This window comes from Megachile rotundata, chromosome 1 (genome assembly GCF_050947335.1).
Source record: "Megachile rotundata isolate GNS110a chromosome 1, iyMegRotu1, whole genome shotgun sequence".
Taxonomy (NCBI): Eukaryota; Metazoa; Arthropoda; class Insecta; order Hymenoptera; family Megachilidae; genus Megachile; species Megachile rotundata.
This window is the reverse complement of record NC_134983.1, coordinates 8,807,904-8,822,413: the sequence shown is the minus strand read 5'-3', so window position 1 is coordinate 8,822,413 and position 14,510 is coordinate 8,807,904. Positions and strand designations below refer to the sequence as shown.

At 31.3% G+C, this 14,510-nt stretch overlaps 2 protein-coding genes across 9 annotated transcripts; one reads left to right on the top strand and one right to left on the bottom strand.

Moving 5' to 3' along the window:
- Nucleotides 1-5,499: 5,499 nt before the first annotated feature.
- Nucleotides 5,500-11,085, top strand: LOC100880480 (dynein intermediate chain 2, ciliary). Of its 6 annotated transcripts, XM_076537120.1 has the most exons (16): nt 5,500-5,591; nt 7,873-7,910; nt 8,025-8,132; nt 8,195-8,393; nt 8,483-8,599; nt 8,695-8,843; nt 8,914-8,997; nt 9,072-9,258; nt 9,331-9,492; nt 9,560-9,703; nt 9,780-9,886; nt 9,959-9,986; nt 10,089-10,136; nt 10,205-10,436; nt 10,519-10,752; nt 10,849-11,085. In XM_076537120.1, the coding sequence occupies exons 1-16, from the start codon at nt 5,528-5,530 to the stop codon at nt 11,021-11,023; spliced, it is 2,076 nt and encodes a 691-aa protein (XP_076393235.1). In that variant the 5' UTR covers nt 5,500-5,527; the 3' UTR covers nt 11,024-11,085. The 6 variants fall into 6 exon arrangements, with proteins under 6 accessions (XP_076393235.1, XP_012134626.1, XP_012134627.1 ...); XM_012279236.2 differs by having other exon boundaries at nt 9,959-10,136; XM_012279237.2 differs by lacking the exon at nt 10,849-11,085 and having other exon boundaries at nt 9,959-10,136; nt 10,205-10,446; nt 10,519-10,653.
- LOC100877421 (ribitol 5-phosphate transferase FKRP) lies at nt 6,310-14,467 on the bottom strand. Of its 3 annotated transcripts, XM_076537149.1 has the most exons (6): nt 13,871-14,467; nt 13,539-13,796; nt 13,338-13,469; nt 6,756-6,817; nt 6,576-6,657; nt 6,310-6,496 (listed from the first exon to the last, which is right to left on the bottom strand). In XM_076537149.1, exons 1-6 carry the CDS (start codon nt 14,333-14,335, stop codon nt 6,446-6,448), a joined length of 1,050 nt encoding a protein of 349 aa, XP_076393264.1. In that variant the 5' UTR covers nt 14,336-14,467; the 3' UTR covers nt 6,310-6,445. The 3 variants fall into 3 exon arrangements, 2 of the variants coding, with proteins under 2 accessions (XP_076393264.1, XP_003700768.1); XR_013039862.1 differs by lacking the exon at nt 6,310-6,496 and having other exon boundaries at nt 6,756-6,873; XM_003700720.3 differs by lacking the exons at nt 6,310-6,496; nt 6,576-6,657; nt 6,756-6,817 and having other exon boundaries at nt 12,507-13,469.
- Nucleotides 14,468-14,510: the final 43 nt, after the last annotated feature.

Genomic DNA, 14,510 nt, shown 5'->3' with positions numbered 1-14,510 from the left:
GATCCCCTTTTACCTTTTTATCTCGCTCTATCGCCACGATAGGCAAACGATCCGCTGTTTTTCACCCCGACAACGAAATGGACGGCCGAGGAACTTCCAATCGTGGCTCGATCACGACGCGTGATCTGTGACTCGGAACGCTCCTTGTATCGTACACGGAGGCAATTGCACGTGACTTTGTTGGGGAAGTAAACTGCACGTTTGCATGATTTTTAGATCACCTTTACATCTTTGACCCATGCTTTACTCGCAAAGTTTTGAAATTCCGAATTAAGTTTTAAGGTTCAATACTAAAATTTCTAACCCTGACATTTTCGAATTTCTGAAATACAATATGAAAGTGCCGAAGATCCACCTGAAATGCTAAATCTTTAAATTCTCAAATCTTCAAAGTTCTAAAATTGCCTTGCAATCCAAAAATTCCAAACTCCCAAGTCCTCAATCCACAATTAAATTAACGATTAAAACACCAATTTTATAGTTTAGTAAAATAATTTGTAGTCCTACGTTGTACTATAACAAAACGAAAAATTCCATATGGGCCAAGGACATATACCGTTGTGTTAAACATACGTTCTATACGATGATTACATTGATTTCTATAAATAACGGTTGCTCCAAATGATTATTGGAACGTGTCTGAGTCTGTTACAAGAAAGTTGCGATTGGCGCGCAATTTCGGTATAATACCTAAACGCGATCCTACGTACCAACGAAATTCTTCTATGGTTCTTCACTTTATTCGCTCGTTTTTTCAAGCCTCGAGGGACATATTCTCACGAAATCCGGTTCTACTGGTTTGGGGTTAGATACGAAGGTGAAGTTTAGCTGCAGTGGCCAGAGAAATCGGCACCTCTGCTGATTACTACGCAACATTGCATCGCATTAGATTAGTTTATTACGTAAAAGAATCGGGTGTCATAATTGACAGAACAAATTGAGATGTGTTGACACAGCGATACATATCTTTTACTTCATCTTTGTCGTTTTGAACACAAGGTAACTTTATGTCAGATGTTCAGAATTTAGAATTTAATAATGAAATCCAAATTAGACTTTTAAATCCTCACGCTCCTATATTCTCGAAACTATCATATTTTTAAATTCGTATACCCCCAAATTCCCATGTCCCGAAATTTCAATATCCCCAAATTTTCATATCCCTACATTTCTACGTCCCTAAATTTTCATATTACCAATATCCATATTTTCAAATGCCTCGAATTCCCAAATTCCCCAATGCAAAAATTTCCAGTAATAGATAATAAATACGTAAACTCCACTATATTTGGTGTAACGAGAAAATCGTGTGGTTACATCAAAATGTAAGACTACACCAAGAAATGTACCAGGTCCAACTCAACCCGCATAACTAAAGTCCGCAAGGGATAAACGAGAAAACTAATATTTGACAGATGGCAAATGAATGGCAATCTCTATTAACTTCTCTCGAATATATTCGACAAGTATTGGTCGTTAATCGTACGTTGGAATCCCATTTAGAAGGAAGATCGCTTCTTTTTCTCGTCTTCTCGATTCATAGGAACAAATGAAAGGATATTAGTGGCGCTCACATTACTGGCTGTCACGTTCGCCAAGGGGATGAAATTTATTGCTTTAAATTGGTTACAAAATACGCCATAAGTCTCGTACAATTTACGGCTGTACTAGCCATGTTGACGACGCAGCCCGCGAAATACGTCTCCCTCATATAATATTATACGAGGGCAATACGAGAGACCGGGTGCTTTTAAATATTCATATGCAATGTATCACGCACCATACATCAGTTCGAGACTGCGTGTCTTTACGAACATGCAACCTACCGAACGTACACGTATTTCTTTTTTAACCTCTTCGTACCGAATCACCGTCTTAATTTCGTTGCTTCAGAGCTGGGTAGAATAATATCGTAAATAGCTCATTTTGTTTTATACTATAATTATAATTTTATTATCGTCTTTCTCAAATATAGAGGATATGAATTATAGCAAGATTTTAATGAAATCACTGGTATTTGTGAAAGGTTTTAATTATGACAGTAATGTTCGTAAATTACCGGCAGTTAACGAAAAATGTTTGTGTACCAAGATATTAAATTGTTAATGTTAATGATATTTTTTCGATGATACGGATAAATACTTCATCTCAAAAGCTTCATGCTAAACGCTTTCCCCCTCTCAACGGGTTGTTAATTCTTCTCCGTAAGAGCCACGGCGGTAGGTTTAATTAAAAATTGATGTGGTCAGAATATCAAGGAGAAGAATAAATTTAACGCGTTGCAGCCATTAATTAGTGTACCACTTGCCGACATTCTTGTTGTACAAGGCGAACGATGCATATACACAGAAGGTGGGTACCGAAAAAAAGGCTCCAAGTGCATCGATTTGTTGGTCCATGGTGTAGTAAATAAAAACTGGCAACAGTACATAAAATGTGCATAATACATTTCTGGTATAAATAAAATGGTGTAACGAAACTCCGCCGTTTGTCTTCGTGAGAAGTTTCGCTTGTTCTCGTACAGGAAGAATATTCATGAACTAATTGTTCAAGCAAATTGTGTTGTAAAACTTTATTTTTAACTCGACATAGATCACCATAGGTGTGAACTATAAAGGTCGCAAATAGAAATTTTATGATATATGTATGTCGTATAAGACACGTATTTTTGATAAATAAGTATTTAATAATAGTGTAATAAAAAGTCAAGTGGAGATCAAAGCTTCATATTTATAAAGTGTGAAAAAGAGTATATGAAGATTCTGAGAAGTTATAGTTCTTGCAGGGCCCAGATATATCCACAGATTACATAAAGTGTTGGATCACGAAGTCCTCGTTAAGCTACCGTGATTTGAATCACTTCGATCAGATTGGTCCCCACACTTGTAGATTCTGAGTTTCAAGAATTTTAAGGCTGTTAACATTTCAAACGTTTGATCTTGATCACCAAATCACTGGAGCCTATTTCAAAGATAGGAGACGTTCTTTTTATTAAAATTAAGTTCTTCCTAGAAACCGAAAGTAAATGGTAAGCTCCTTCCTATACTTTTCCCTACCTGATTGTATACACAAACTTCCAAGCCCAAAATAAACGAGATCGGAATAGTTTATATGGCATTTAACGAGTTCGAAATTATTCGTACTGCATTCTAAGAAGTTGAGGTCGTTAGTATTGGATCTTACGTGTTCAAGATCGTCGCTGTCGATTCCCATGGGTCCGGGGTCTTTTGTATCGGATCCCACGGCTACGTGGATCGTCTTTATCGTGTCCCATTAAGCCGGTTCCCGATATCGAGTTTCGTGACATTGGCGTTGTCAATATCAGATGCCGCGACTTCTGTTTAAGTTTATAATTGAACAGCAGTTACTTCGTTGTTCACGTCCTTCGAAAACATAAAACCTTAACGATGTGCAGACACACGTTGCAACGAAATTCGTAGAATTAAGATAATGAATTTGATGTATGAAATGCGCCATCCGTAAAGAGCCTGGGAGGTTAAATATTTATGGTACCTACAGTGCGTACCGGTAGTGAAACGTTTATCAAGCATTCATTTAAGACACCCCATGCTTCAAATTCTCCCTACAAACAAGTTCTGAATAACTGCATACCATGGATGGTATAAAAGTATCCCTCATGTTTTTGATGCCGAATATTTTCGTTGGTAATTTATTTTAATCAAACGTTTAATTTTCACGTGACATTACACGAGTTTTATTTTATGCATCACACAGCCCAACTTGTTATTCTACCGAATGCACCAGTTGGAAAACACTTCGAAGGGAATCCTAAACACGAAGATGCAAGGAGAAGTGGTATCGCGGCAAGAACTTGCCAAGAGAAACAATTAACTCTACACGAACACATTTACAGCTGCTGAGTTTCGCGAACAATGAACTCATGGGAAATGCTCGAGCCGTGCCATGAAGCTACTACAAACGCTCCCGATGTTCGTTACTATGTGTCTAGTTACTTATGGCGTTGAACTTGCATATTTAACACGTGGTGCTGGCAAATTGGTCAGGTGCAAACACCTTGCAAATTACTCTTAATTTGTATCTATAAATTCGGTACAATATACTTGCAAATTTAATAATCGTACCGTAACAACAGCTGTCGTGGACTTACAAGTGAAAATCTCCTTAATGGATTATTTGTTTATAAACAGCTTTATCTGCATGTTTCGAAACAAAGCGTGAAATAAAATCCATTCTGTTTGCTCGAGAAATATGTAGTTGTCGAATCAAATTTTTGTACGCTTATGCTTGCTTATTTAATGAAAAAGAATTCTTTCTTATGTTAATGCCGCACGATCCTTACACGCATCTTTGCTCATTGTATGCGCGCTGAAATTGCGTTTAACCGAACACATAAAGCACGGAATAAAGACACATTAAACACAAAGAATAAGGGATACAACGCGATATTATGCTTGATATTTAAATACACGGTCGAGCGACCGATAATTTTCGGTGATTACAGATTAGATCAACGATTATTCAAGAATTTAAAAAGTTTTGTTATTCAAGATAATTCGAGAAGTTGGAAATTTCCATATAGAAAAATCTTGTACTGAATTGCTGAGTGCTACAACCCCATCTGTGTCAACTGTACATCGGTGTCCATTAGTAATAGAAATCTCCGTATTATAGAAATGTTATAAAGTAATGTACAAATAGAAGAACGAGTTTCTGAAATAAAGTCGTATGGAAATCTTGTCTTGTACCAAGTGTACATACAGATACCACGAGGAAATGTGGCCCCCTTCGTAATGCGCGTTTTATTCTGTAATCTAGATCGTCCTCGGGGGAAAAAGACCGCGTGCTCCATTTCTTGTTTTCTGCGAGCAACAATTCGACTATATTTTATACCGTTATAGAGGCTTCTCTTCTGTATTCCCACTCGCTGTATCTCACTTGGCCGATCTGCTGCACATTGTGCGTGCCTAGAAAAATTCTTTGAAAAATTCCTCGAGCTACGTGTGTACGGGACTCTATTGCACATTGTTCGTGAATTCCTTGACAAAGTATGTTTCCCAGGTGTACGTGTCTGCATGCGTAGTAATCCTTCTAGAAAAAAAGTTTGTTAAACCAATGATGAGCAACTGTGCTCGTAAGGGTGCGGTGTGCAAGTACTGTACATTCACAGACACTATACACCTTATTTCTTAGCTTCTTAATTTTTTACTTTATTCAAATATCTTCTGTGAATATTTAAATTCCCAATTTAAGGTTCTATTTGCCAAATGTTAGCAATATCAAGAATTCAATTGAATTTATATACATGTAAATTGCAATACATATTTGAATAAATTGCATCTGTAATCTTACGCAATATTTCATTCTCATTAGCTGGTATAATCTTATTCGCAAATAACAAACAACAATTTGCCATCTTTTTGTCAATTTGAAATTTTCGCACGGCACCATTAACAATGATCTCGAGTCTTAAGTAATATCCTGCAGTGACAGCAACGGATATTACCTACTTCGACTTCGTACAAAATAGACGTTGCGATCCTTGCCGATGCTCATTGAGAAACACTATTCAAATAATATCCTTAACAATAATTGCTTCGGTCACGAAGACGGTAAGCATTGTTTCCGATGTCTCAATCTAGTTACTTGAACATTTGATCGATTTTCTTTGGTACCGTATTTCTATAATCGAACTTTGCTAGACGTTGAACAAAATTTCCTTGCAACACAGTTTGCATTTTTTATGGAATTTTTACCGATTTTAATAACATAAAAAACAATTCAGGACAGCAATTCGAATCTATCATCTTGAGTGTTTATCTTGTTTTACAACATATATCAATCTCGGGTATATAGTTGTTGATGTGAAACTTGAAAATAAACGAATAAAAATTACATGCTGTAAATATTTAGTATATTTGGCTTGCATAATCTGCTATATATAAAACCTTTAGTTACATAAAGTCACATAAAATTTCCAAAATTTAAACTAATATTTAATCTGTAAAACGTAATCAATCTGTAACATATTTAAAATATATTTACATAACAATAAATTATAGTATGTGGCACTGACAGCGACAGCAGTTACCAGTACACCTATAGGATTTCATAAACTTCAGTTCTGGAGATGATTGTGCAGGTCCTAAATTCAAGGAATCTTCACTCTCTTCGCTAAGCTCTTCAATGCTAAATGTGTCAGTAAGATCTTGTTTATGCTTCGAAGAATCTTTTGATTTACTTGTTGGAAACAGAGTCATTTCACCTTCGCTAAAAATACACAAATACATACTATTGAAAGTTATATACATTACATAAATTGATACATGCCTTTCGCTGTCACAATGCCAATATTCAACAAGAGGAAGATGTTCCTTATTTTTATTTGGTATAGGAAGTCTTTGAATGGGCATCAAACCAGTTGTGCTACTGCCACCTCCGCAAACCTTATCATACTTTGGCAATTTTACATAATCTGAATTACGCTGAATACGCTTTGCTTGTTCAATTCGTGCCTCTATTCAAAATAAAATACATATATGTACAGAAAATTTTAAGTGATACTACATGTATAAACAACAAATTAATAACAATACCAAGTTTTCTTTGCAGCTGCTTAGTAGTAGAATTATGTTGCAATGTTTGTGTTTGATTACTGCTGCAGCTACTATCGCTACCCTATAAATACAATATATTATTACATATTTTTCTATTTGCTAAATGGAGAATGAAGCATTTGAAAATTAATAAAAGAATGCAGGGAATCAAATATTTACCAGGAAAAGTCTTTCATCTTCAAGATGATTAGTGGTTTTTGGATCACTATCAATTCCGCTATCTTCCATCACAAAATAAAAATATATACTAAACTAAAGATTTATTTTCACAACGCATCTGAAATAAAATGTAGCATATTTTCAAATAAATAACCAAGACTTTGTCAAACACAATTAATATAAATATAATAATATTTCATAAAGTAATTGTTAAAGTAATATCTTCTAATATATACACTTTTAACAACATTGCACAAACTCCACCTTTAATTTGCACAATCATTTTTAATATTCATGTACTTTGGACAGATATACTTGCAAAACAATAATTTACTTTGAAGTGTAATATTATACACATATGACACGTATTTTATTACATAAAAACATACTGATTTAATAATGATTTGAGAATGTTTACTCACAAATATTTACAAGTTATTCTGACTTATCTACAAGTAACAAGCATGCTTGCATTATCATGGCATGACCCATTATTGATTTTCTTCCATCTATATAACCAAGTATAATATTTCAAAATTCTGATCTTCATTTAAAATATAATCCTACATGACCAGATAAATATATTTTTTGAAGAAAAAATATATGTATATTGATTATTAGATGTATCATACAACATATTGTAGCTCACTGCAACTGTACCCTTATATATGTAAAAGAAATCCTTATTATATTATATTTAAATTAAGCGCGTTTTATAAATGTTAGTAACATAATTTTAATAAATTATTATGCAATACAACATTCTTCTCCTAAAGCAAATGCTCCACAAATCATTCTGTAACAATATGACAGGTTTCCTAGGAAACCATAATTTACTGTTCTGTATTTACTGAGAAAAGTTGGGAATAAAGAATTACAGTTTAATGTTTTATTACACTTTTATTATAATAGAACTTCTATTGACACATCTATTATACATAAAAATTTAATTACTTAATATCACTCTTTCAAATTGTAAGAAGTACTTTTGCATGATGTATAAACCAAAATAGTCTATTTTAGACAAAATAAATAACACAGAAATAATAAATTATATAATTTGTATATATAACTAAAATATAAATAATTTATAACACATCAATAATGTCTTCATCAGCAAAGCGGTCCATGTCCAAAGTACAAGAATTACCAAAGGTAATATTTAATACTTTTTATACTTATGGTATTACAGTAGAAGTAAAATATATTTTTACTTAGAAATTTAATTATATTTAAAAAAATGAATAATGATGCATTATATGTATTTAGCACACAAGCTTTCTGAAAAGTCGTATGGACCTAGGTGGTGGTGACTTCGAATTCTTACGAGGAAAAATTTATCTTAAACCAGAAGATCAGTTACAATTAACAGAAACAGTATGTTTAACATAAAATTTATAAATAACTTTTTGTATCTTATTTCCAAAATAAAATTTTAGGAATTGCAAGAAGAAATTGCAAGAGTATTAACTATACATAATACAAGAGTTCCAGATTCTTTAGTTGAATGGTCATGGAAATTGAAGAATTTTATAAAATTGCCTCCCCCACCACATTTAGTAACTCTTTTAAATGTACCTGGGTTGATATTACATAAAGATTCTGAAGAAGCAAAAGTACAATTAGCAGGTGGACTTGGTAAATGTTCTTGCAATGGAAAATAATTTTAAAAATCATAATTAATTTAATATTCTATTAAATTGCAAAATTGCAATATTTTGTTATAGTGACAGATCATGAAGCAATGCCTCACAAAACTGAAGATGAAGAAGAAGAAGGAGAAGAAGAAGGAATGGAAGCAGAAGAAGAAGAAGAGGAAGAAGAAGAAGCACATGAGCAAGATGGTAGGATAAATAGTATATAAAATGAACAAAATATATAAATATTTTTAATTTTTGAGCACCATTAATAATAGATAAATTACTGACATTATTAATAGAAGGTGAAGAAGAGCATAAAGAAGGTGAACACGACCATGAACACGACCATGAACCAGATGAAGAAGAAGAACGAGTAAAACCTAAAAAAATACCAAATCAATTTAATTTTTGTGAAAGAGCTGCTTTAACATACAGTAATCCTATGCGAGTATGTTATTAAAAATTAAGTCAAATGAAATATAGTTTTTACATATATCTGATTGACTTTAATTCTACAGGAAATGAGTACCCAAACAGTACCACCACCAACAGCTGAATTTAATACTCATGTTTTCCAATGGACAATCTTCGATGAATATCAGGCATGTACATATTCTCATCTTCTATTAAACTAATTCGAATTACATGCAGATATAACATATAGCTTATACTATAGGAAGATTTTGCTCAACAACAACGTGAAAGAGAAAGAGAAAGAAGAATTCCACTTGCACAACCAAAAAAGGAAGATCCAAAGAAAAAAACTGATACAGAATCTGCAGCACTAGCGTCAAGAATGTTACAAGCTGTGAAAACATTGGAGCGAATGGTGAATCAAAATATTTTTGATGAAATATTACAAGGTCGATATTTTATTTCATTGTCCATAAAGAATTGTACCTTATTTCACAGTGCATTTATCTAAATATTTCCAGATTACAGATATTGGGATGATCCAAGTGATGAATTTAAAAGTGGAGAAGGATCATTACTACCCTTATGGAAATTTAGCTATGAAAAGACTAAAAAGCACCATGTTACAGATTTGTGTTTTAACAGTAGATATTATGACTTATTTGCTGTATCTTATGGAACAAGTTAGTAAAATGTAATAAAATTCTATTATAATTTAAATATATAATAAGTGTTTACACATTGTTTCAGTGTCATTTAGTAGTTTAATAACAAATGGTGCAATATGTTTATTTACTTTAAAAAATCCATCATATCCAGAATGGATTTGTCCAACAGAATCTCCAGTAATGTGTTTAGCTTTTAATGAACAACATCCACATCTTTTAGTCATTGGTAAAAAAAATAATAATACAGCCCTATATCATATTAAATATAGTATTGTTATAACACAAATTTGCTTGCAATTAAGGTACTACAGATGGTGCAGTAGCTGTTTATAATATTATGCTACCACCAACAGCTCCTCAATATAAAAGTAATGATGTTGTTCAAAAACACGGAGGTATTGTATGGGAGGTTTGTTAAGCAGTAAATTCATTATAAATTTAAATTAACCAGTTTTCATACTAATAATGACATAATAATTAGGTATGTTGGGCACCAGACACAGAAGAAGGTAATTTGGCATTTTATAGTGTCAGTATTGATGGAAAAATTAACTACTGGATATTAAATCAAAATGAACTTGGTTTAACAACTGTAATGACATTGTTCTTAGACCGTCCACCAATACCTGGACCTGATGGGACTATGATTACACTTAAAGGTAATCGTGCTTAATATAATTTTTCTCTTGAATGTTATGCAATCATATGAATAATCTCGTATATATAGGCTGTGGAACATGCATAGCATTTCATCCTGCAGATCAAAATATATTCTTAGTTGGAACAGAAGAAGGAACAATTTATAAATGCAATACAGCATATAGTAGTGTTTATATGAGGACTTATAACGAAGCACATAATATGCCAGTATACAGAATAGTATTTAATAAATTTAATTCAAACATATTTGCAAGCTGTTCGGGTGACTGGAGAATAAAAATATGGGAAGATGAGAGAATGTAAGAACATGTAAGAACGAGTAAAATAGATAATAAAAGTTTATAATTCTTAGATGAATATTTATTAAATATAAAAATATAGGGAACCTCTGTTTATGTTTGATCTTGGTGTTCCAATTGGAGATGTTCAATGGGCTCCATATAGTTCAACGGTACTAGCTTGTGTTTCAAATGATGGTAAAGTTACAGTATTTGATCTGAATGTGAACAAGTATAGACCAATATGTAGTCAACCAGTTGTTAATAGAAAGAAAAATAAACCGACTCGACTTGCATTCAACAATAAATTACCATTCATTATAGTTGGTGATGATAAGTAAGTATTTTATATTTTTATTTAGTAGATGAATGTTGTTTTAATATTTAATTCAATACCTTAATTTATTATTATATTTGTTTTTTATACTAACAGGGGTGCAATAAATACATTGAAGTTGTCACCAAACCTCAGACTAAAGGTAAAGCCAACAAAGAAACAGCTTCATTTAACTCATACAGAATTAGAAGTTATGAAATTAGAAAAATTATTGAGTTTTGTACGTGAGCCAGCTGTACTAGTACCACCAAAAGATGAAAGGATAGAGTAACTTAATGGAACGAAATCTTAAAGATCTCTTTTTAAAAATAAACTCTATTTATGTGTATGAAATGTTATACTCTCCATTATTTACTTATAATGTATAGTACCATTTTTATTCTCATTTTTGTGTTTTTAGTATATTTAATTGCAAGGTCATTTATACATCTTTTTAAAATATCACTTTATAACAATTATGTACATATTTCAATTTTTTGTAAACATCAACACTTTATTAACATTTTTTATAACAGAAAATACATATTAATATTTGTGTCTTTATAAATAAATTGGCACTAAATTTAGAGTACATGTAAAATATTGTTATAATTTACAAATTTAAACTTATTATCTACAATAGCTATAACGTTTCCTAAACTAGAAGCAATTTAACCATTATGAAACTACTTTAATATATCCTTCTGTAACTAGAGTTATTAAAGTTCTTGCAATTCCATATATGTTTGTAACAATATAGCATAGCTTTATGATTATTTTTAAATATTAAAGAATAAATTGAAAACATAAAAATCATGCACATTACCTATATATTTAGGTAGCGTAATATGTATTTAAATAGTTATTATATTTCAAGAAATATAATAACAAAAAACATTTAAATATTAAATTACATAATCAATAATAAACATTTATAAAAATATGGTTTATATAAAGAGCCATATTTTTTATCATTTTTATAAAGAAAGGTCTTTTAATAAGTACAAAAGATCTTAATTTAATGTCACACTCAAATTTTTGTAAACTTAATATAAAATATTATTATCGCACAAATCTTATGTTCAAATATAGTAATCACTGGCTATCACAGTGTCTGGTATGTTTTTTAAGAATACTCGACTAAATATGAAAATAACTTGAAATACTTCGTACAATGAATAAAATTTATAAAATGACTTAGTATATAATACATTTCTGAATAAGAGTAAATCAGGTAATGAATAAATATGAAAAATATATCACAGCAACATTAATTTATAAAAGGGAAATAAATGGAATAATTTCAATAAAGACTATTCCTCTAAATATGAATAAATATTGATTACTTTCAATATATATTTTTTAGAAAATTATCAAATAGCATATAAAACTAAATAATCTCTACATTTTTGGCACATTAATATTTAGTAAAACAAAACTGAAATTGTACAATTTCCTGAATTTTTTTTGCAACTCATTAAATAATACATATCAATTAAAGACTTTTTGAGGAACTTGTGATAATGTCTGATAATTGGTGGCAAGGTAGAAAAAATAGATTTATGAAGAATGATTAAATAAATACGTAAACATAATAAAAAATGTAAATTAGTGTCTACACACTAATTATTCACTATATATCCTAGAAAATATTCTCCTTTAACTATCATACTAAAATCATAGCAAAATTATTAATGATTCTTACTTTATAATACAATTGTATTAGTATTTATAAAATATTGGAAAATAATATTTTTTTTTACGAAAAAACTAAATTTATTTCTAATTCAGCTTTTTAATAATATTTATTAATTCGGATACTTTAAGGTAGTATGAAAAACATGTAAAACTGATTACATTTTAGGTAAGTCTGTTACTGATTATATAATGTATATTATAGATATAAGAATTACTTTATATTAACTTCATATGCCATTTGCTACAAAATTAATATTTGATAAATATAAAGCCTAAAAAGACATTTTACCAGGGAGCTCTGGATTTTCTATCACACCTTTGAAATATTTCAATTCTAAAAAATCCCTAATATTGTTTGGACATGGCACTTGTCTACCAGCAAACTCAATAGTAGACATCGGGTGAAGAAATTGCTCTGGAAAGTCTTTATTGTTTAAAAACCATGCATCTTTAACCATAGAGCCATTTTTTGCATAAAATGGAAGTACATTTACAGTTAAATGATTTATTCTAGAATACTGTACTTTAAAAAATTCTCCTTCTGTTGCCTTCTCCCAAACAAAACCATGATTATCAACAATTGGTTTGTTCATGGCTTTAATTAACCATGGTGATCGTTCAAGATCATCACGATTTACTCCTATTTGTACTTCATGATCCCATGGCAGAATGTCACCATTTCTCATAGCACCAAGTAAAGATCCACTTTCTAACCAAAATCGAATACCAACCTCTTCTAACTTATCAAATACATGATGAGCAACTTTCCTCAATCCTGAGAGACAGCAAGGTGGTGTGTATCGATTTTGATAGAGATACGATGGAATACCATTTATGACTGATCCAAAGCATCTACTACTTTCTCTTGAACACCCATACCATTCTATAGAATTGGAAAGTCTTATTACCTTTTTAATTCCTAGCTTTTCAAACATTGATCGTTCACGGCTTTGGTACAACTGTTGCAGTTTCCATTGAGACTGCTGATTTCTATACAATGGTTTTCCTTCATTAAATTGAAAATCTGACAATATGTGAATCTGGTAACAGATAATACATTATAAATATAATAAATATAACATACAGACTTAGAAAAATAAGTAATATACCTTTATACTTAATGCAGTTGTTTGAATATACAAAGCATCAGTAAAAGGTAAAAGGAAAGGATCACTTAATTTCCTTAATAATTTTGTTTCAAACATTGTAGCATGTTTTCCATTCACACTATCACATTCATTGCCTGCAGTATGTGAAAATCTAAGACTCCATTCTTTTATTTTTAAATCTATATTGATGCAATTTAATGTTATGCTTCCTATTGGTATAGTTACTATGCCAAATTTTGCTGCTTGTGTTATAGTATCCTATGGAAAAATAAATTTTAAATAAATATTTAATATAATACTAAAGTAACATTTAATATTAATTTAATTCTTACTTGCATGACTTGTTTAGAAGAAAGTCTGCTACCATCGGGCAAAAATAAAACGTACTTTGTACGTATATAGAAAAGTGGATTTCTTTCATCGTAAGATTTATTGAATTCTGGTTCCACACTTATTAATTTAACATTTTGCATGCTTTCATTGGCAAAATCTAATTGGAGTGGTGGATATGGTAACTCATTGCATACTATTAAAATAGGCATAGTAGGAAAAAAGTTCAATACAGATTCCACAGTGGAGGTCACATCATTTTCAAATGTTTCAAACTGTCGAATGACTACAGTTACTAATCGAGCTAATCGTCGATGAAGTTTCTGCGGAGGATCAGGAGTTACCATGCTTGGTGTCAACAACCGCAAAGTATTTTGTGCTGTAAATAACCTCCATATTCTATGCCATACAATGATATTACCTAACAGTGCAAGCACTAACAGCGTTCTTACAAACTTAAGGCGCATAATTATCGCAGATTTTGTAATGTCATTGTATGTCCAATTTTCTATCACTTAATTTCTATACCATTGCACACCTAAATAATGTTTGAATGTTTGATTTGACAAATTTCTTTTGCATGGTCAATTTGTATCTACTCAGTACTACCAATCTATTAAATGCTTTTCTACGCGTGACACT